This window comes from Oncorhynchus mykiss, chromosome 5 (genome assembly GCF_057628025.1).
Source record: "Oncorhynchus mykiss isolate SJ-2025 chromosome 5, ASM5762802v1, whole genome shotgun sequence".
Classification (NCBI taxonomy): domain Eukaryota; kingdom Metazoa; phylum Chordata; class Actinopteri; order Salmoniformes; family Salmonidae; genus Oncorhynchus; species Oncorhynchus mykiss.
In genome coordinates this window covers 38765896-38786752 of record NC_143026.1, presented here as the reverse complement: position 1 = coordinate 38786752, position 20857 = coordinate 38765896, and the positions used below count along the sequence as shown (strand labels likewise).

The 20857-nt window shown below is 44.2% G+C and overlaps 2 protein-coding genes across 11 annotated transcripts in view; both read right to left on the bottom strand.

Moving 5' to 3' along the window:
* Positions 1–3741, bottom strand: part of bmpr1bb (bone morphogenetic protein receptor type 1Bb) — a 110556-nt gene extending 106815 nt beyond the window's left edge. The window contains exon 1 of one of the 2 annotated variants that reach the window (XM_036977452.2): positions 3508–3741. The gene's annotated coding sequence lies outside the window, so the exon portion shown is untranslated. The remainder of the gene's footprint in view (positions 1–3507) is intronic. The other variant, XM_090234780.1, reaches the window with a different exon arrangement.
* Positions 3742–4261: 520 nt separating this feature from the next.
* pdlim5b (PDZ and LIM domain 5b) overlaps positions 4262–20857 on the bottom strand; it is a 72372-nt gene continuing 55776 nt past the window's right edge. Inside the window, exons 4-14 of one of the 9 annotated variants that reach the window (XM_021602766.3) lie at positions 20231–20264; positions 16769–16791; positions 15331–15357; positions 14861–15015; positions 13428–13458; positions 9259–9413; positions 6472–6658; positions 6141–6321; positions 5721–5841; positions 5508–5623; positions 4262–5392 (exon numbers count right to left, since the gene is read on the bottom strand). In XM_021602766.3, coding sequence (XP_021458441.3) covers positions 5303–5392; positions 5508–5623; positions 5721–5841; positions 6141–6321; positions 6472–6658; positions 9259–9413; positions 13428–13458; positions 14861–15015; positions 15331–15357; positions 16769–16791; positions 20231–20264 — 1120 coding nt within the window. In that variant the 3' untranslated portion in view covers positions 4262–5302. Of the gene's footprint in view, positions 5393–5507; positions 5624–5720; positions 5842–6140; positions 6322–6471; positions 6659–9258; positions 9414–11036; positions 12774–13427; positions 13459–14860; positions 15016–15330; positions 15358–16768; positions 16792–19318; positions 19864–20230; positions 20265–20857 lie in introns of those variants that run through there. The other 8 variants (XM_036977449.2, XM_036977447.2, XM_021602764.3 and 5 more) reach the window with 8 other exon arrangements.

The following is a 20857-nucleotide window of genomic DNA, read 5'->3' as shown; positions in this document are numbered from 1 at the left end:
AAGGTTGTGCAATGTAACAGGAATATTTAGACTTAGTGATGCCACCCGTTAGATAAAATACGGAACGGTTCCGTATTTCCCTGAATGAATAAACGTTTTGTTTTCGAAATGATAGTTTACGGATTTGACTACATGACCTAAGGCTCATATTTCTGTGTGTTATGTTATAATTAAGTCTATGATTTGATATAGCAGTCTGACTGAGCGGTGGGAGGCAGCAGCAGGCTCGTAAGCATTCATTCAAACAGCACTTTCGTGCATTTGCCAGCAGATCTTCGCTGTGCTTCAAGCATTGAGCTGTTTATGACTTCAAGCCTATCAACTCCCGAGATTAGGCTGGTGTAACCGATGTGAAATGGCTAGCTAGCTATTAGCGCGGGGTGTGCGCTAATAGCGTTTCAATCGGTGACGTCACTCGCTCTGAGACCTTGCAGTAGGTGTTCCCCTTGCTCTGCAAGGGCTGCGGCTTTTGTGGAGCGATGGGTAACGATGCTTCGAGGGTGGCTGTTGTCGATGTGTCCCTGGTTCGAGCCCAGGTAAGGGCGAGGAGAGGGACGGAAGCTATACTGTTACACTGGCAATACTAAAGTGCCTATAAGAACATCCAATAGTCAAAAGGTATATGAAATATAAATGGTATAAAGAGAAATAGTCCTATAATAACTACAACCTAAAACTTCTTACCTGGGAATATTGAAGACTCGTGTTAAAAGGAACCACCAGCTTTCATATGTTCTGAGCAAGGAACTTAAATGTTAGCTTTTTTACATGACACATATTGCACTTTTACTTTCTTCTCCAACACTTTGTTTTTGCATTATTTAAACATGTTTCATTATTTATTTGAGGCAAAATTGATTTTATTGATGTATTATATTAAGTTTAAACAAAAGTGTTAATCCAGTATTATTGTAATTGTAATTTAATTTGTCCACAGAATATTTTGCCAGTAGCGCTGTGGAACATCCAGGTGCACTTCTGCAATCTTCAGATGTGCAGCAATGGTTTTTTTTGGACAGCAGTGGCTTCTTCCATGGTGTCCTCCCATGAACACCATTCTTGTTTAGTGTTTTATGTATCGTAGACTCGTCAACAGAGATGTTAGTATGTTCCAAAGATTTCTGTAAGTCTTGAGCTGACACTAGGATTCTTCTTAACCTCATTGAGCATTCTGCACTGTGCTCTTGCAGTCATCTTTGCAGGATGGCCACTCATAGGGAGAGTAGCAACAGTGCTGAACTTTCTCCATATAGTCAATTCGTCTTACCGTGGACTGATGAACATCACAGCTTTTAAAGATACTTTTGTAACCCTTTGCAGTTTTATGCAAGTCAACAATTCTTAATCGTAGGTCTTCTGAGAACTCTTTTGTTCGAGGCATGGTTCACATCAGGAAATGCTTCTTGTGAATAGCAAACTCACATTTTGTGAGTGTTTTTTATAGGGCAAGGCAGCTCTAACCAACATCTCCAATCTCGTCTCATTGATTGGCCTTGGGGGTTCACATACTTTTCCCAACCTACACTGTGAATGTTTAAATGATGTATTCAATATAGACAAGAAAAATACAATATTTTGTGTGTTATTAGTTTAAGCACACTATGTTTGTCTATTGTTGTGACTTAGACGAAGATCAGATTAAGTTATATGACCAGTTTATGCTGAAATCCAGGTAATTCCAAAGGGTTCACATACTTTTTCTTGCCACTTTACATTAGCAATTACATTTACTTTTGATACTTAAGTATATTTAAAACCAAATACTTTTAGACTTTTACTCAAGTAGTATTTTACTGGGTGACTTTCACTTTTACTGGAGTCATTTTCTATTAAGGTATCTTTACTTTTACGTCCAGTATGACGTTTGGATACTTTTTCCATCACTGGTCTATACGTAGTAGCAATTCATACTGAACAAAAATATAAACGCAACATGCAACAATTTCAACGTTTTTCCTGAGTTACAGTTCATATAAGGAAATAAGTCAATTGAAATACATTCCTTAGGCCCTAATCTATGAATTTCACATGACTGGGCAGGGTAGCAGCCATGGGTGGGCCATTTAGGGCATAGGCCCACCACTTGGGAGCCAGACCCACCCACTGGGGAGGCAGGCTTAGCTAATCAGAATGAGTTTTTCCCCACAAAAGGGCTTTATTACAGACAAAAATACGCCTCAGCCCCCCCCCCCCCCCCAAAAAACAATCCCACAGGTGAAGAAACCGTACGTGGAGGTCCTGGGCTGGCGTGGTTATATGTGGTCTGCGGTTGTGAGGCCGTTTGGACGTACTGCCAAATTCTCTAAAACAGCGTTGGAAGCAGCTCATGGTTGACAAATTAACATTAAATTATCTGGCAACAGCTCTAGTGGACATTCCTGCAGACAGCATGCCAATTTCACGCTCCCTCAAAACTTGAGACATTTGTAGCATTGTGTGGTGTGACAAAATTGCAAAGTTACCTTTTATTGTCCCAAGCACAAGGAGCACCTGTGTAATGATCATGCTGTTTAATCAGCTAATCGATATGCCACACCTGACGGGTGGATCGATTATATTGGCAAAGGAGAAACGCTGACTTACAGGGATGTAACATATGTGCACACAATTTTAGCAAAATAAGCTTTTTGTGAGTATGGCAAGTGTCTGTGATCTTTTTATTTCAGCTTATGAAACATGGAACTAACACTTTACAACAGTGTAGCTTGGGGACAAGGCTCATTCAGACACACATGCCAACCTCCTGTCCTGAACCCAGGTCCACTCGGTCTTAGTCAGTGTGAGTAGACATCTTACTGAACTCAAACTAGTCTCTCCAAAGCTCTGTGGAGTCTGAGCATACTGATACTGTCTCCCCCACAGCTCTAATGAGCACTATCAGTGCTGGCCTCTGCCAGAGGCTGTACTTCAAAATCGCACAGAGTTCATTAATTAAGAGACACTTTCAATGAGATAGCTAGCAAGGCGTGTAAGGTCATACTGGGACTGCATATTTGAATAGACAGTAAACAAGACTTCAGAGATTCACCAAAACACCCAATACCGCTCTCGTGCCATGGTAACGTAATTGATATCTGAAAGTAAGCTATCGCAAATGTTTCGAAATATAAGGCTATATGATTGATCCATTTGTAAAACACAGCTGAATACGTCTATCATAGAAGTGGCTACAGTACGTTGCCCGTTGGAGGTGTATTTTCGAGGCTACATCTCAGTTGATCAAGTGGCATTCTGATTTATGGTGGGGTGATGATTCAACCAATTACTGTTGAGCATCAACACCAGCTCCGGACGAATCAAGTCGGTTGATGATTGAGCGAATGCAGCATCCCCTGAACAATCACAGCAGAAAAGCTGCGTATCTCGACCGATTGACATGAATCATAAACTTAACACATCACCACTTTACATTCTTATAGAAACCGTAAAGGGTAGCTCGCGACCACGATTGACGAAGCTGAAACTTCGCGCCCCGCTACGATTAAGCGTTTCTAAACAAAAACGTACCTTTTCCTCGCGTAGAATGTAGAATGACAGGATTCCAATGTGATGGTCTAGTCACTAAACTTCCAAGCATTAATATCTAGCTTTCTAGTTTTTCTACGTTTGTGTTGTGCCCGACTTCTGTATTTTCCAAGTGAACGGGCTGTCTGTCTTCGCTGCGTCTTCGGAGTCCAGTATATGGCTCCCACCTCCGACGTCTTGGAGAAGTACAGTTAGGTATCCTGCACTACTCCAAGTGTTCCTTTTCACTTTGTCTACCAATGGAAATATTGCAGATTTGGCAACAACTTTCAAATGTTCCCCTATAAACATTTTTTTGTCATTGTTTATTTGAAAAAAATGTATTGTAGTCTGCACTGTTGCATTTCTCTAGTGAGGCGATTTTGCCAAAACATTGCAAATAAACGACAATTGGAGACAGGACCGACCCCTGTGAGAGGTATTATCTTCCCTGTCTCCATGTAGACGTTGTACTTTTCCCGCCTAGGTGAGTGTGAGGGGACTCAAGCTTGTGCCGTTCTCTATGGCCTCATCTGAGACAGAACAATATTTCGTTATAGTGGTGCATGATGTGTGTCGAAACACTTCATTTAGAGCACCCATCCTGACATAAGGAGAGTTGGCATTAAAGCTGTAAAAAATGATTTACTTCATCATGTAATCAATGGATGAACCGGTCATATTGAGGTATTGTTCTGGGACCACTATAGAGAGACAGACAAGCTGATACACATAAAAACAACCTAAACACACACGATTGAATCGTAGTTTTATTTTTTACAAATAGTAGACCAATGCACTGTATTTCCCAATAAAACAGTGTCCATCCCACAGAGCTCTAATACAAATCATTTTCAACACTGACATTTTATGGACAAAGATATTTTACTTTTAGTCTAAGTTTGGATGATTAATAATGACAAACATGATTGGGAATGGAATGAATTACACCAATAAACACTACATAGACCAGGGTTTCCCCAAACTCGGTCTTGGCCCCCCAGGTGTACATTTATTTTTTTCCCCCTAGCGCGACACAGCTGATTCACATAACCAACTCACCATCAAGCTTTGATTATTTGAATTCGCTGTGTAGTGCTTAGGGTCTAAGTTTAGGTTCAAAATAAATGGGCAGTAAATCCCCCAAAATATGTTTTAAATACATACATTGAACGATAAACATGGAAAATCCCTACTTCTCATAAAATGACAGTGAACCACTATGTGCAACTGCCCCTATAAATCCCCCAAAAAAGTACATCCCACCAGCCCCAATAAATATACTACCAGGATACATACATATGTCTACAGACCCAACCACTCGGGGGGAGGGAGAAAGAGACAATAAATGGGGTTGGGTGCTCTAATCATCCTCAATAAGGTAACAGTTAGATTTTAATCTGTCAACGCATTCAAGCTCATTTTATAAGGTCCCATTCATCTACCAAAATAACACTTTAATTAACTTAACTACATCAATTATATGGGATCATACAGTATGTAGTGGATTTTGGGTATCTTGAGTATCTATATACCTTATACATGTCTGTTCACCCAACTACAGTATAGACAAGCTCTGTATGTCGAGAACATTTCAACATTTCAATTTGAGATTTCACGAAAAATGATACCTTCCTTCCTTCATGCACTTTGTTTGACCAAAATAAGATATAAAGCTTATATTCCCGTCAATAAATGTCATCAGATAAATCGATCTTTTAAAACTACCAAAAATATCTACATCTGATAGAATAGATTCTTTCTCCGTTTTCCTCTGTTCTTCACTCCTGGGGGCGGGTCAGATCTTGACTGTGTTGGCGTGTTTCTTGCACAGGGCCTTGTCCTTTTTAGAGAAGAAGGCTTGGCCCTCCAAACTGGTGCTGCAGACCTAGGAAATGACAGACAGACAGTACAGTAATATCAGTGCTACAATCTTTCTATTCTCTATAATTTCACATCTCTCACCATGACGCCATCACTCGCTCCATGCAGGCCTGACTTACTGCACATACGAAGCAGGTATCATGCCATGTGAATCCCAACGCCTCCAGAAACTTGTCTCCTGCCTCGATGGGGAAGTCACAACCATGGCAACTGGTACCAAAGAGTTGGTAATAATCTGGGTGGAAGAGAGTCAGTCAAATGTTACTTTCATGATTTGATTCATTTCAAAGCCGTGTTCATTCCGAAACACCTTGCTTACTGTGACCTCTCACCTCTTTCACAGTATGGCAGCCCGTCCTCCATGTGGAAGGTGTTGTTTCTGATTGGCTGCTGGCAGGATGCACACAGGAAACAGTACACATGCCAGGTCTGTTTCAGGGCATTGATGACTTCCTGTAAAAAAGACAGCAATATAATTCCCTATAATGTCATAATGTCCTCATTTGATTGCAATATGTGTCCGTGGGTTTGGAGAGGAAGACGATTGAGCAAGGTGGACAAACCGAGATACTATACTATCTCCTGGAGTATGTCACTCACCCCCAGGACCTTCTGCTTGCAGCTGGTGCAGGTAGGGGCAAAGATACTATACTGTCTCCTGGAGTATGTCACTCACCCCCAGGACCTTCTGCTTGCAGCTGGTGCAGGTAGGGGCAAAGATACTATACTGTCTCCTGGAGTATGTCACTCACCCCCAGGACCTTCTGCTTGCAGCTGGTGCAGGTAGGGGCAAAGAACTCTTCATAGCAGTGAGCACAGTACACTGTTCCCCTCTCCTCCACGAAGCCCGACTCCACCAGAGACGTGTGGCAGTGGGAACAGTTAAACTCCTCAGGGTGCCACGACATGCCCATGGCCACCAGGAACGGACCTCTGTGGATAACAGGAAGTGGGCAGAGGTCAGGATAAAATTAACTTTAAATTCAATATGTCAGACACATATGAGAGGGACTAAACTAATCAGAAGTGAACCCACAGGATTACGCTGCGTCCAAATTTCCCCTACTGACAGTCGTTATGTACCTGATGACCTTGTCACAGTGGCCACACATGGGTGTGCGTGTTCCTGCTGCGATGTGTTCGGCCCGCTGCACCAGGGAGTCCTGGTCCTTGGGGTGCGCCTGGGGAGCAGGGCGGTCAGGACCTTTGGGTACCGGTGCAGTGTTGCTGACCCGGCCAAAAGAGGGCACCGCTCCACCCTTAGGGAAACCTAAAGCAACATAAAATACAGCATGGGTTAGTTGTTTCATTCACACCATATAAACAAATCACATCCATCTGAGCTATAGAAAACCATTCACAAACTTTTGCGCCATGTGATCAGAACACTCACAGCAGACAAACATCCTCATCATTCAATGATCAATGAGATTTGTGGCTGTATTTCCAAAGCTGTGTGCATTGCTAGCTAACCCTAAAGAAATGTTAGCTCAGGTGTGGGTGGGCAGGTGTGATCAGGTATGCATGAGTATGCTGCATGCTGACAGAATGTATCACATCTAGCTGTGACCTCCCGGTCTTATGCATGGGCCAGCTGTGTTGGCAGATCCACTCCACCCAAACAAAGGATACGTTTTCTTCAACGACGGGGGAAAAATATATATTCCCAGAGCCAAAGGAGACACCTGGCAAAATAATCCACACCCCTCTCTCTGAACAGAATGTGGAGAGGAAACACAATCCTCCCCTGCTTACCTCTCTCCTCACTGGCTACAGAGACATCCAAGGGGGGTCAAATATGTCTGTGCTCAGAGGGGGGTGAGAAGGGGGTGAGGGGTGGAGGTGGACAGAGACTATTGAAAAACAGGACCAGAATCAAAGAGTGGCAGACTGAGGGGTCAGGAAGAAAGTGCCCCCTCGATTTCCTCGTGACGGAGTGCAAACAAACTGAATAAACATGACTGGGGACTGGCAGAGAAGTGACGAAGAGGAGCGGAGAGGATATCCATGTGAAAGACAGGGAGAGAGAGCGAGAGAAAGAGGAAGAACAGCATAAACTGTACGTGAAACTATCACTGTGTGTTGGCACTATGCTCTAAGTTACTACTGAAGAGGCTTTGGGCAGGCTGCACGGTCGGGGACACTGGAGATCTGTATCTCCGTTCCACTTGAACCACAGCAGGGCTGCCAAACCCCGGGTCCAGGCCCATCAAACCACGACTTCAACCACGTCTGGTTAAGTGGGTCTTTTAAACGTCCTGTTGAGACGACGTCTGAAGACAGCAGTGGCTAGCCCAGTTCAAGGGCTTAGGGAACATGTTCTTGGGGGGCATGGTGAGAGTGGGGCATGGTGAGAGGGGAGAGGGACGTAGGCTGGATATAGAGGAGTCATGGCCACACATCTCTGTCTGATAAACATCTGGGAGATGTATCCGCTCTGGAATCTATGCTGGCTGGATTTTACACAGATGGCTCTGACACAACACCCCCCCCTCCCCTCCTCCCATCTCGCACACGCACACAAACAACAACACAAATCATGTCCTGCCTGCTGCTATGAAAATCGCCATGAAAAACATTACATGTTTTTCACACTCAATAATGTGTTAGCACTAGCAGGGGGAATGGTAGAGTCATGCATAATACAGCATACATCTGGCCTGGTTGCACACGGTCAGTATGAGGTATATGTTTGTGAACACAAGGTCAAGTAAGCGTTAATCTGATACATACTGTATCTAACAGAGAGGTTCCTGTGGTCTCGTATACACCCCCTTTCAACAGCTCTCACTTAAGAGGTCCCCGCGGGGAGGCAGTAGGTAAGCAAGCACAGGACCTCTCTAGCTTCACACAGTTCTGTTTAGGCCATATATATATATATATATATATCATACTGCAGTCTTAGTCATCTTAGTAATGACTCCCCAACTCAAGGCCCTTCGGCCAATATTTACTCCAAGGCAGCTACAGTTCTCACATACACTGAATCTCCTGTTTAAAAGAGCAGAACATCTAGTATTTAATTCTCAATTTCACAATCTATTTAACTCCGGAATCTTGGGGGGAAAAAAAGAGGCAATAATTTGAGCTCATTAGCTGAATACCGCACTTTTTATAGAGCTCGTAATGTTCAAGAGCTGTTTGTTCCAGAGGCATTACGATGAAGAGCCGTGTGTAACAGAGGCATTATGTTGCTCTAATCAAAGCACTGATTAATAGTCAGGTTTTACAGTAACAGCAGGCGTCTGCCCCCTGTAGGTCAAGATTAACTACTACAGATGATGTCACCTTGCGATATTGACACTACGGTTGCCTGTCTGAGTCAATGCAAAACGCCAAGGGGTTAATGAAGACACTTCATGCTATACAAGCATTTATCAGCATTCTTCTCCTAAACAAATATTTGTGTAAAGACTAGAGCTCTCATAACTTCCATAATTAAAATGCATGATTTGCATTTCTGTTCATAAATCAAATCAAATGTATTTATATAGCCCTTCGTACATCAGCTGATATCTCAAAGTGCTGTACAGAGACCCAGCCTAAAACCCCAAACAGCAAGCAATTCAGGTGTTGAAGCACGTTGGCTAGGAAAAACTCCCTAGAAAAGGCCAAAACCTAGGAAGAAACCTAGAGAGGAACCGGGCTATGAGGGGTGGCCAGTCCTCTTCTGGCTGTGCCGGGTAGAGATTATAACAGAACAAGGCTGCATAAACCTAAGTTTGTAGTATAGATCTAGTCTTTTCTTAACAGCAGGACACACTCAATAACAGAAGCATGAACAAGATGTGAGTGAAACTAACCACAGAATGGTCTGGAGCGACAGCGAGAGGAAGACAGTAGGGGTAGTGTCAGAGTGTGTAAGATTACCTGCTGAACCTCCAGCCGGCCAGGAGGGTTTGACCTGGGTAGAGGGGGTCTTGAAGGTGGGTGGGGGGACACCATTCCTGGGGGCTCCTAGGACTTTGGTCATGGTCTTCACTGATGTGATGTGAGCACTGGGCAGGGCATCCTCAACAACTTCTCTGGAGAACAGAAAGGTCATTGTTTCAATGAAACATACTGGCACCCACACACACAACCGCATGCACGCACACACACACAACCGCATGCACGCACAACCGCATGCACACACACACACACACAATGTTTTCACTTTATAGTATTTGGCTCATAATAAACCCAGTAGCGTTGAAGTTCTTAACGTCTGGTGTTTATTCATGACTATCCACATCGCCAGGCTGTGCAAACTGATGCCTGTCCGTCTCTCCCTCAGGCCCTGTTTGTTATGGCAACCTCGGCCATGGTTACAGTACAGTAGGCGTTCCATCCACCTCTCAGCTGTTAGAACGTGATTCCATCACAACACGCCTCCCTAAAAACTATAGACTTCACCATCTTCTGCTATAGCTGAACTCATGCCCACATCGTGCACTCTCTCCACACCTAAACCCCAATATAAAGCCTGTGGTTCTCCTACTGTTCAAGAACATGTTGAAGGTGAAATTATGTGCAGACCACACGGAAAAATAGCTAAATAGTCATTGGAAATACAAGTGCATCGGAAGGGCTGTTTTGAAGACATAAAACCAGGCTAATTATGAATAGGCACGATTGAGTCATATCCAGCAGAGGCACTAACCAGGCACAATCAATTAGCAGGAAGTTCAGTGACACACTCAACCAATCAGGCCAATTATGGGGAGAGTTGATTGGATTAAAAGCTGTGTCTGATGAAAACCATGGCCAGATTGATCCAATAAGGATAGATGATACAGCCCAGTGTCCAGATGGCACAGCTATAAGTAAACAGGAAAACAATTAGTGTTGGCACCGTCTCGCTCTTTCTCCCTCTCCTCCTCTCTCTCTCTCCATCCTCTCTGTGAAATGTTGTATGCAGTGGAGCTGCTCATAACAGTGGCCTGCTGCCTATTTTGCTGTTCTTTCTGTCTCTGCAATGTTGTCATCGATGACATTGACATATTGATGGTTCTATAAATAATGCTGGTCTTTAGTGCTTGAGCCATGATGGTTAGGTCTGTGCTAGTGCTGGTGTTCAGCGTATCAAGGAATCATCCCAGCTGTTTACAAAAGAAAGCTGGTTAAAGTCCCAGGTGAGAAGCACTTGCCCTTAGGAAAAGAACAGAGTCTGACTTCCTTCAGGTCATATGCAGTTCTACACTACACTGTATTTAAAATGTGTATTAACACTGCCCTCTAATGGTGATACATACAAAGTGCTATTAGCTCAAGCAGAGAACTCACTGTACTGTATTTAATCTTTATTTAACCAAGCAAGTCGGTTAAGAACAAATTCTTACTTGCCCCGGTTAAACCCAGACGACGCTGGGATAACTGTGTGCCGCCCTATGGGACTCCCAATCACAGCTGGATGTGATACAGCCTGGATTCGAACCAGGGACTCCTCTTGCACTGAGATACAGTACCTTAGACCGCTGCGCCACTCAGGAGCCCAATGTATGTGTGGAGCTAAGCTATTAAGGAGCTTTCCTGTATGTCCTTTGTATAAACTACTCGTGAGCCATTGGATATATACGCCGCATTAGTCTATTAGCTGTGTAGATAAAGTGTTAAGATACTGTACTCCCCAGGAGAATCGGAAGAAGAAGAGGGAAGTGGACAGGAAATAAAGGATTTAACTTTATTTAAATGCAAGCAGCAACAATCTTCAAGCATATCTATGGTTAGTGAAGAAAATGAAACAACATGTAGATAAAATACAAAGGTAGTCATGTAGAAGGAAAGAGAATTAAGTTGGAGACAGTGATGTCAGAGAAGGAGAAACTTAAATGAATCGACAAACTCAGTCAAACCTATACTACGTCGATAAATCAAACTCAATGTATATTACTGACACATACGGTACACAAAGAGGATCCAGGTAACTGCCAAAATAATGGAAACATGAGTGAATGAGGGACACAAAGTATATTGAAAGCAGGTTCTTCCACACAGGTGTGGTTCCTGAGTTAATTAAGCAATTAACATCCCATCATGCTTAGAGACATAAATAAAAATGCTGGGCAGGCCACTATTTTGGCTACCATGGCTATAGGATGACAATGCCCCCATCCACAGGGCGTGAGTGGGCACTGAATGGTTTGATGAGCGGTAGGGCTGGGCGGTGTACTGTATTTTACTATATACTGATATTGATGCACGGACCGGTTTGGGTTTTTACTTTACATTCTATAACATTATTTTAATCTTTGGTTTGTTACATGTGATGTGCTGTGTGTAACATCCATTTTTATAGTTCACACTGCTACTTGAGTCATCCCTCTCAGCTCTCTCTTCATGCCGCTTTCCACAGACTTAACCTCATTCTATTTCCATCATTCCAACAGTTCACCTAAGTGTTTTGATCTAAATCACAAGTCAAATTGCAATTGCAAACATTTGGCAAAAACTAATCTGTGATAATTACACTGCCAGATGGTGAAGCGTGATTCATCACTCCAGAGAACGCGTTTTCACTGCTCCAGAGTCCAATGACGGCAAGGTTTACACCATGCCAGCCGACGCTTGGCATTGCACATGGTGATCTAAGGCTTGTGTGCGGATGCTCGGCCAGGGAAACCCCTTTCATGATGCTCCCAACGAACAGTCCTTGTGCCGACGTTACTTCCAGAGGCAGTTTGGAACTCGGTAGTGTTTGTGTCAACCGACGACAAACGATTTATATGCGCTACGTGCTTCAGCACTCGGTGGTCCTGTTCTGGTAGCTTGTGTGGCCTACCACTTCACGGCTGAGCCATTGTTGCTCCTAGACATTTCCACTTCACAATAACAGCACTTACAGTTGACCGGCGCAGCTCTAGCAGGGCAGAAATTTGACAAACTGACTTGTTGGAAAGGTGGCGTCCTATGACGGTGCCACATTGAAAGTCACTGAGCTCTTCAGTAAGGCCATTCTACTACCAATGTTTGTCTATGGAGATTCCATGGCTGTTGGGTCGATTTTATGCAACGGGTGTGACTGAAATCTCCAAATCCACAAATTCGAAGGGGTGTCCACATACTTTTGCATATATAGTGTAAGTAGTCAAATAAGGCAAGGTAACTTAAGGGAGTCTCTCACACACGTAAATAATGCACTAACTAATACCTGTAACTATACAAGTGTACGTGATAACGGTAGGTATAATGTGAAATATAATGGAATCCACTGCACACACAGGGAGACAACTACAGGCATATTGAAATAAATAGAACACAGGCAGGTAGAGGTCACAAATAGTACGCAATTATCTTAGTGAGAAACAGTCTACTGCACGTTGAGTGTGCGTGCTGAAACACCATGGTGCCAGTCTCTCAGCTTGTTGTACAGTTGTCCCACAACCTCCGGGTCCGGTTTGTTCACCCTAACAAACCCAACGGCACAGGGCAGGAGGGGAGAGGGAGGTAGGGAAGGAGGGAGAAAGGAGAGGACACAGGAGAGCAGACGGGAAGAAAGAAATTGTAAGAAAAAAGTAACAAGAAATGTTGGGAAAATACTGGGAAATTGAGGAAATACAGGTCAATTAAATAAAGCAGTAAGATTAGCAAAGAGACTTGATATCTCTTGTTAGGAGCTCTATGTTTGGGAGCGTGCTGTCTGTTAACCACATGTCTCTGAGAAGGCATGAGTGAGTGTCTCCTCCTGGCAGTCCCTTATTACCCATAGTCCCTCTTCGTTACCCACAATCCCACCGTGACATTCTAATTGTCCGGTGCTTAGGTTGGGACATCAGCAGTGTTTGGCCGAACCAGCTAACCCAGCCGGAGATGTTTTTACTAGGGTTTCCTCCACAGTGGGCTTCCTCTGATGTGGCTTCCTGTAATGAAGCTTGAAACTAAGCGTCTCATTGGATCAGGAAGCAATGGGCTAAACACGGAATCCCAATAATGAGAAGCTTCTGTGACGTGCAGGATGAGACGTCACCCCAACATAGTCACAGTAACAACAGCGTCACACTCACACGCCAGGAAAATACAACCTGATCACATGGGAGCAGACTGACCAATCAACTACTCACTTCTTTCCAGTGCTGTTCTCCTGGGCTTGGTCTGTCAACAGAGGAGGAAAGAAACGCATGAACATCAATGCAGAGATTGTGACATGTGCGTGTAGACGTGTGTCTTGTAATAGAAAATAACTGATGGGGTGACCAGCCAAAAAGAGAGGGGTTATACTGCTTTTTAAATGCAAAATAAAAATATAGCCAAGGGTGCACCTCAAATATCTCTACTCCACGTGAGGGCTGGATTACTGGGCTCAATATCAGATGGCAGAGACAGTCCTGGGGGGAGCTACATCCCTCTCTCCTCACCTACAAACCACTCTCCACATCTACAGCTGTACAAACCACTCTCCAGCACGATTTGAATAATATCAACAGCCGTAAACATATTCAGCGCTGCATTGCCGGGGTGGCAGGGTAGCCTAGTGGTTAGAGCGTTGGACTAGTAACCGAAAGGTTGCAAGTTCAAACCCCCGAGTTGACAAATATGTCGTTCTGCCCCTGAACAGGCAGTAAACACACGGCTGCTGTTCCTAAGCCGTCATTGAAAATAATAATTTGTTCTTAACTGACTTGCCTAGTTAAATCAAGGTAAAATACAAATTGGTAACCTCAGCCTATGTCTGGAGTAGAGAGGGACATCTAATCCACTGTTCCTTGTCAGCTCCATGTCAGCTTATATTAGCAGAGCATGTCCAACACACACACACACAGGGCTGGGGTGATGACAGAGAGATGGTTGCTGAGGCTCAGAGACAGACCTGAGCCACAGGGACTAGCATGCAGCACTTAATTATTTATTTAAAAAAAAAAATGTATTTAACCAGGAAGGGCTCCTTTCTCTCTGCCAAGATAGGCAGCACCAAGTCATTACAAAAAAAATAAAATACAGACAGACATGAAAAACTACAAGTAATCTAGTAAAAACCATTGAATTCACAAGAGTATAAAACAGCTAATTAAAAACACTGACAGGTCAGGGAATCAGCCTCAAGCCTCAGCACTGTTGTAATCTATACTACAGCCTACTTATGTAACCTTTCCCTTAGGGGAAAAGGCCAACTAGTCACAATGATCTAGCTATAACATAACTATTTTCTAATACCACTGTGCCAAGGTATTGGTGGTGCTGCATGTGTTCTGGCCTGGGTATGAGGATGCCAGGGTACCCAACATGAAGTAACTAGGGTGTCATTATGCATCAGGGTATTGGGGGAAGGGGAGGGTGCCAGGGTACCCAACATAAAGTAACTAGGGTGTCATTATGCATCAGAGTATTGGGGGAAGGGGAGGGTGCCGGGGTACCCAACATAAAGTAACTAGGGTGTCATTATGCATCAGGGTATTGGGGGAAGGGGAGGGTGCCTGGGTACCCAACATAAAGTAACTAGGGTGTCATTATGCATCAGGGTATTGGGGGAAGGGGGAGGGTGCCAGGGGGTACCCACCGTTCTCTGTGCCAGTGATCTGAGCCAGGATTCTGAAGGACCTGGACTGGGAGGTGCCGGTGCGAGGATGCCAGTCCTCCGTGTCCTCGATCATACGCTTCTTACTGGCCTCGCTGAGTGGTGAGGAATGGTTCAACTCTGGTTCAACTCTGTTCCTGAGGCCACACACACCCAGAATAAGTATCCTCATCATTTATTTCCAATTACTATTAGCATTCACCATTCATAAAAATCACTTTTAATAATGACTTTATTCATCAAGTAATTACTCCGATTAATTCATTAAATTAATGAATTCATTCATCTTTTTCATACAGTAGGATAACACAAGTGCAAAACAAATCTCTCACACACAGGTACAGACAAAACACACTCTCACTCCCAGTGTATACTACAGGTAGACTCAGACAAGACAAACAAACACATTCACTCCATGAAGTGGCCACTGCTAGACTTCCCATTTACCGTACCTCCTAGTGGCAGTCTTTGGGGGGATTCTGCACACGGAAATTGAGAGGGAAGTAAGAAAAGGAAAATAGGATAATAGAAGGAGAAGAATCAGAAACTAGAAAAGACTGGGAGGAAAAACTGAATATTGTACTTCCAAGGCGCTAAAACTATTTGGTTCTAAAGTATGAGCATTACTGCAGTACTACGGGCTATACTTAATGCTCTGAGGTGCACTGGCAGAAACAACAGCTACACTAGAAATAGCAGAGCAGCAGTCAGCTACAATGACACATAGCTATCAATTCCAACTAACTGTAATGATCACCTCCAAAACCCCTATGAAGGTGACATGACATGATTCAGCCCACATACACGGCGTTAACTCAGAGACACTCATATTATAGCATGACATCATGCTTTTAGTACTAGCAGGAATATGCTTTATGGATTATTGATCAGCTGAAGAAACAGTGATCTAGTTTGGATTTTGGGGAATTGACGGAAAACTATTAAATGTAACTGTATAATATTGTTAGAAGCAAGGGTGAAATTAACATCTCTCACCACGAGGGGGAACCACTGGGCCTGACATTACAGTGAGCTCAGGACCTGAACAGATGCATTCTTTGTATTCCTGTCCTGAATAAATCATGTTTAGACACTCATCTCAAGGTGTCTGTATTACATTAGCTACAAATGCATTTATGCACTTGAGGCAAGTCAAGTGTGAATATATCGGAGTGTTCTGCGTGTGAGCTCTCCAGCTCGTGTTTTAGTCTATTGCGTGTGTCAGTGAGTGTATTCTAAGTGAATGGAGGTCAGGGGTCAGATTGTGACGGTACTATTCCTAGAACCACAGTGAAATAGCTGGCTGGTAATTAATAAGTGGCCTTGGGTAAACAGAGTGACACGGTGGCAGACGGACAGACGGAGGGGGACAGATGCAGGGACAGGGTTCAGTAGCCCCGCTGAGTGGTGACAGGTCAGCCTACAGGGCACTGAGTTGCTGTCTGGGGATGGGCCTGGTGGGGATGCAGCATAAAAATGGCACCCTATTCCCTTTAACGTGCCTATAGAGTCTATGGGGCTCTGGTCAAAAGCAGTGCACTATAAACAGAACAGCATTTCAATGCACATGGGTGTAAATACACTACTTTTCCAAGTGAACCGGGCCGGGATGCCATGGCACATAGCACATGAATGAACAGAATTAACTGGATCACAAGGCTTATGGCTGTGGGTTATTTACAGGGTGGCCTTGCAGGTTGTTTTGTGCTCTGAGATGAGGGTGTAATACAGTAAGTACATGAGTATGAGTGAGGTTTGAGGGTTATGGCAGAAAGGAGCCAGCATGCCTACTGTACTATTCAGGTGCGGCAGTAAAGCACTGATAATCGCATCATCCCACAGTTACAGAGCTAGCAGACAGTGTGTCACTGCTACTGTTAGAACACTAACTTGGTCTCTTCCTCCTCGTCCTCCTGAGGAAAGAACAAATGAAGAAGAAGAGGATGAAGCAAAGTAAAGGAGCAGGAAAAGAGAAAGAGCATTGATCCAATTGGGTCCTAAAAACACATGGCCCATTCTGAGACGAGGTGCAAGCAGACACTCAGAGAAACACACACAGGATTCAGTTGAACACGCATGCTGCTACTATACCTGGAACCTGTAGACAGAAAACCATCTGTACATGCATAGAAAAAAAGGAACCTAATAAGGTTATTCGGCTGTCCCCATAGGGGAACCCTTTTGAAGATCCATTTTTGGTTCCAGGTAGAACCCATTTGGTTCCATGTTCCTTTCTACAGAGGGTTCTACCTGGAACCAAAAAGGGTTCTACCTGGAACCAAAAAGGGTTCTCCTATGGGGACAGCCAAATAAACCTTTTGGAGAAAAAAAAAAAGCATGCACATCAGTACTGTTTATGGTCAATTTATTAAGATTTGTATGTAAGGGATAATCAATGAGGGGCTATACGTTCTCTGGAAAAGGGGTTCCACGACGCGCTACCTTCCACAGAGGTGCATTATTTTCCAGAGAACGTATAGAGCCTCAAGTTGATTACCCCTTTTATACCATGACTAGAATTTAACACATTTACCACTAGAAATGTGTAACCAAACAGACTTTCTAGTTTAGCTAACCAAACCATCAGTCCTAGCTTGCTATCATGAAAATCGAATTCGACTTTTGCTTTCAATAGCAGATCAAACACAGAACATGTAGCCATTGAATTCTATCGTGCAAATATACTGTGCGTTATAGGGAAATAATGCATGCTCTAGAATGCCCTTCAAGCCAATCAGAAGCAGACAGAGTAGTCCAGGGGGTTTAGACAGGAGGAATAATAACTCCAGAGACCGTAAGTAGAGTATGCAGTAAAGACTGAGATGACAACCAAAGTGCCTACATGTATGTGGCTTGAAGTCTCTACTATATTCAGCTGTGAAACATAACTAATTACATTTGCATCAGTGGACTACATTGGTAGACTAGTCAAAAACACGTGTTTTACTATTCTGAGGTTTATAAATACATCTGGCCTGAGAACCATCCCAGTAGAGCTTCTACAGGGCCAACGCTTCCAGAATACCAGACTTGTAGAAACAAGCGTCTGAGTCGACAGACAACAACATGTCAGGCAGACTCCGAGGCGGAATACTGGGTGTTTGGCAAGGCTATTCACTTTGCTATCAATTAGAGGGAGGCGGGCTGGGCTGGTTGGTAGCAGGAGTGAGTTTAACATGTCGTCGTTCTGCTGCTGCCTTCGTCTTCTGTTTCCAGTTCCCTTTAACATGAGACAAGATGTGCTGCTGCACTCGGAGCTCGCCGGCTTGCAGTCCTAAACGCCGTAAATAAGTTAGCTCTGGCTTGTTCAGCCATTCCTATGGGGAAACCGAATGGAGAAACAATAGGGTTTTGGGATAAACGCAAAAAAAATCAGTTCTGATGCGTTTTGTTCTATGAGATAATAGCATGACCTTTATTAATTATGAAGCCTTTTTTTTAAAATGGCATAAAGGATTCAAAAAGTGACGTTAGCTGATGAAGAGGGTCTCATAGAACAGAACGTGTCAGATCTCCTAAACCTGTGTTTACCACAGACCTTATTTTCAGCATTTATCCAAAAACCCTACAGGAACTCCATTCATTTCTCCATAGGCTTTGTCCAACGAACCCTGGCGGAGTTGGCGCCTACAAAAAGACGCCATTACTATTTCTCTCTATTGTGGCTGTTTAAAGAGCTAGGTAGATATAGGCATGTTGCTCTACAAACGAGAGTGTGTTTGTAGAGTGGCAGGTAGCCTAGCGGTTCAGAGCGTTGTGCCAGTAACCCAAAGGTCGCTGGTTTGAATCCCAGATCCAATTAGACGAAAAATCTGTCGATGTGCACTTGAGCAAGGCACTTAAACCCTCAATTGCTCCTACAAGTCGCTCTGGATAAGAGCATCTGCTAAATGAGAACAATATAGACTAAATAAATGTAGACTATGTAGGAGAAACAGATGGAAGATTTAGTACAAAGTATGTCCTCTCGCAGGTAGTCTGTTATTGCATGGTTGGTTAACTGAAAATGGACACCAGCTACTTGTGGCCCTCAAACAACAACATCAACATCTAGACAGGTAGTGGAGTGAACCACAAGTATCTGTTGACCTGGCAACAATAAACATGATTTATGGGAAGTGAGAGCGAAACATGTTCATTTCCCATTACAGCCATCATGCTGCTGCACTACACCAGTCTAAGTGGTCACATCTTGAATAGCCATGTTGTTATTTTGAGCTACAAAAATACAATGTGGTGCAGGGTAAAGACTTCAAGTGAACTTACTGTACAAACCACCTACCTACCCACAGTTGAGCCACTTGGAAAGGCAAAGGAAGCAGAAGCAAGAGTTGTTAAAAAGAAAGAAAGTAACAGGAGAAAAGAGGAGAAAGGAGAGGAGACGAGGAGAAAGGAGAGGAGACGAGGTGAGGGGTGGGGTTTGAGGTTAGTGCTACTCACCCGTTGAACTGGTCTTTGATCTGGTCAACTACCACACCCTGGGCTTCCAACAGGCCCCGCCTCTGTCCTATGGCCACCTCACAGGCGTTGGCGTTGGAGTACAGGTTGATGGGCGTGTTATAGCAAGAGGACTGCGGAGCACCAGGATTGGAGGAGGGGGCTATCACTCTGGCCGGGGAGGAAGAGGAGGACGACGAGGGGGTGGTGAAAGGGGAACGGCCAGAGCTGGGTCTGGTGGGTGGGGCTGAGCTGGGTTGGGCTGCGATGGGTGTGGCTGGAGAGCAGGAGTGGCTGCCTAGTGGGAAGGGAGGCTGGGGCTGCTGGGAGGAGGGGGCAGCGGGGGTGAAAGCAGACGATGCAGAAGGGATTGAGGCCACTTTTGGGGCAGACAGGGAGGAAGTGACCACACCCACACTGCTGCCCCCGCCAAAGGGGCGGGCCGTCTTATTGTAGGCAGCACTGGGCTGGGGGGAGGGGCTGGTGAATGTGGATGGCGGGGCTGGGTAGGTGATTGGCACAGGCTTAATGATCTCCGGCGGGTCGTTCTAAAAGGGGGTGGGGGGGTGGGAAACACATGCACAACACACTGCACATCACACAGCAAACTCATGCAGGAGCCATGCTCCCCAGAACATTGGTATGCACCTCAGTGCTATCCATGAGGGTGGCATCTTCACAAGCTTTGCATAATGCCCATAACAGCCAACCAAAATGTGGTGTAACGTCGTGTAACGTCGTCTCAGAAGGGTACAGGGAGCATGCGCAAACATATTGATGAACTCCTGAGCACATATGACTTAACAAATGATCCTGGTAAGTGTCGATACGCCCACTATAAAGTAATACGTGATTCAAATCCTTTCATCTTAACTAATGAATCTGACTTGAAGTGATTCACTGGAGTGTTCTTACCTTTGGTGCATCCGCCTTGGGAACACTGGAAGCTCTGTGAAGACAGAAAACGTCATGAGAAAGAAGAACAGATGTGCAGTTATCTGTACACTCTTAGAAGAAAAGGAAGGGTTCTTCGGCTGTCCCAATAGGAGAACCATTTGAATATCCTTTTTTGGTTCCAGGAAGAACCCATTTGGTTCCAGGTAGAACCCTTTCCACGGAGGGTTGTACCTGGAACCAAGAAGGGTTCTCCTATGGGGACAGCCAAAGAAACCTTTTGGAACCCTTTTTATCTAACAGCAAGGTAAAAAGCATGCATAGCAGTACTGTTTATGGCCAATTTATTAAGATTTGTATGTAAGGGATAATCAATGAGGGGCTATACGTTCTCTGGAAAAGGGGTTCCACGACGCGCTACCTTCCACAGAGGTGCATTATTTTCCAGAGAACGTATAGAGCCTCGAGTTGATTACCCCTTTTATACCATATTCAACAATGCCATGGTATAAATCTATTTATAAACCCTGTGCCTTATTGCCTCAGTAAAAACACTAGTTATTGTATAATGAACCACCAGAGTCTCCCTGACAACCATATGTCACAACTACTCTAGGTCCACGAAGGTAAGACTGGGACCAATAAATC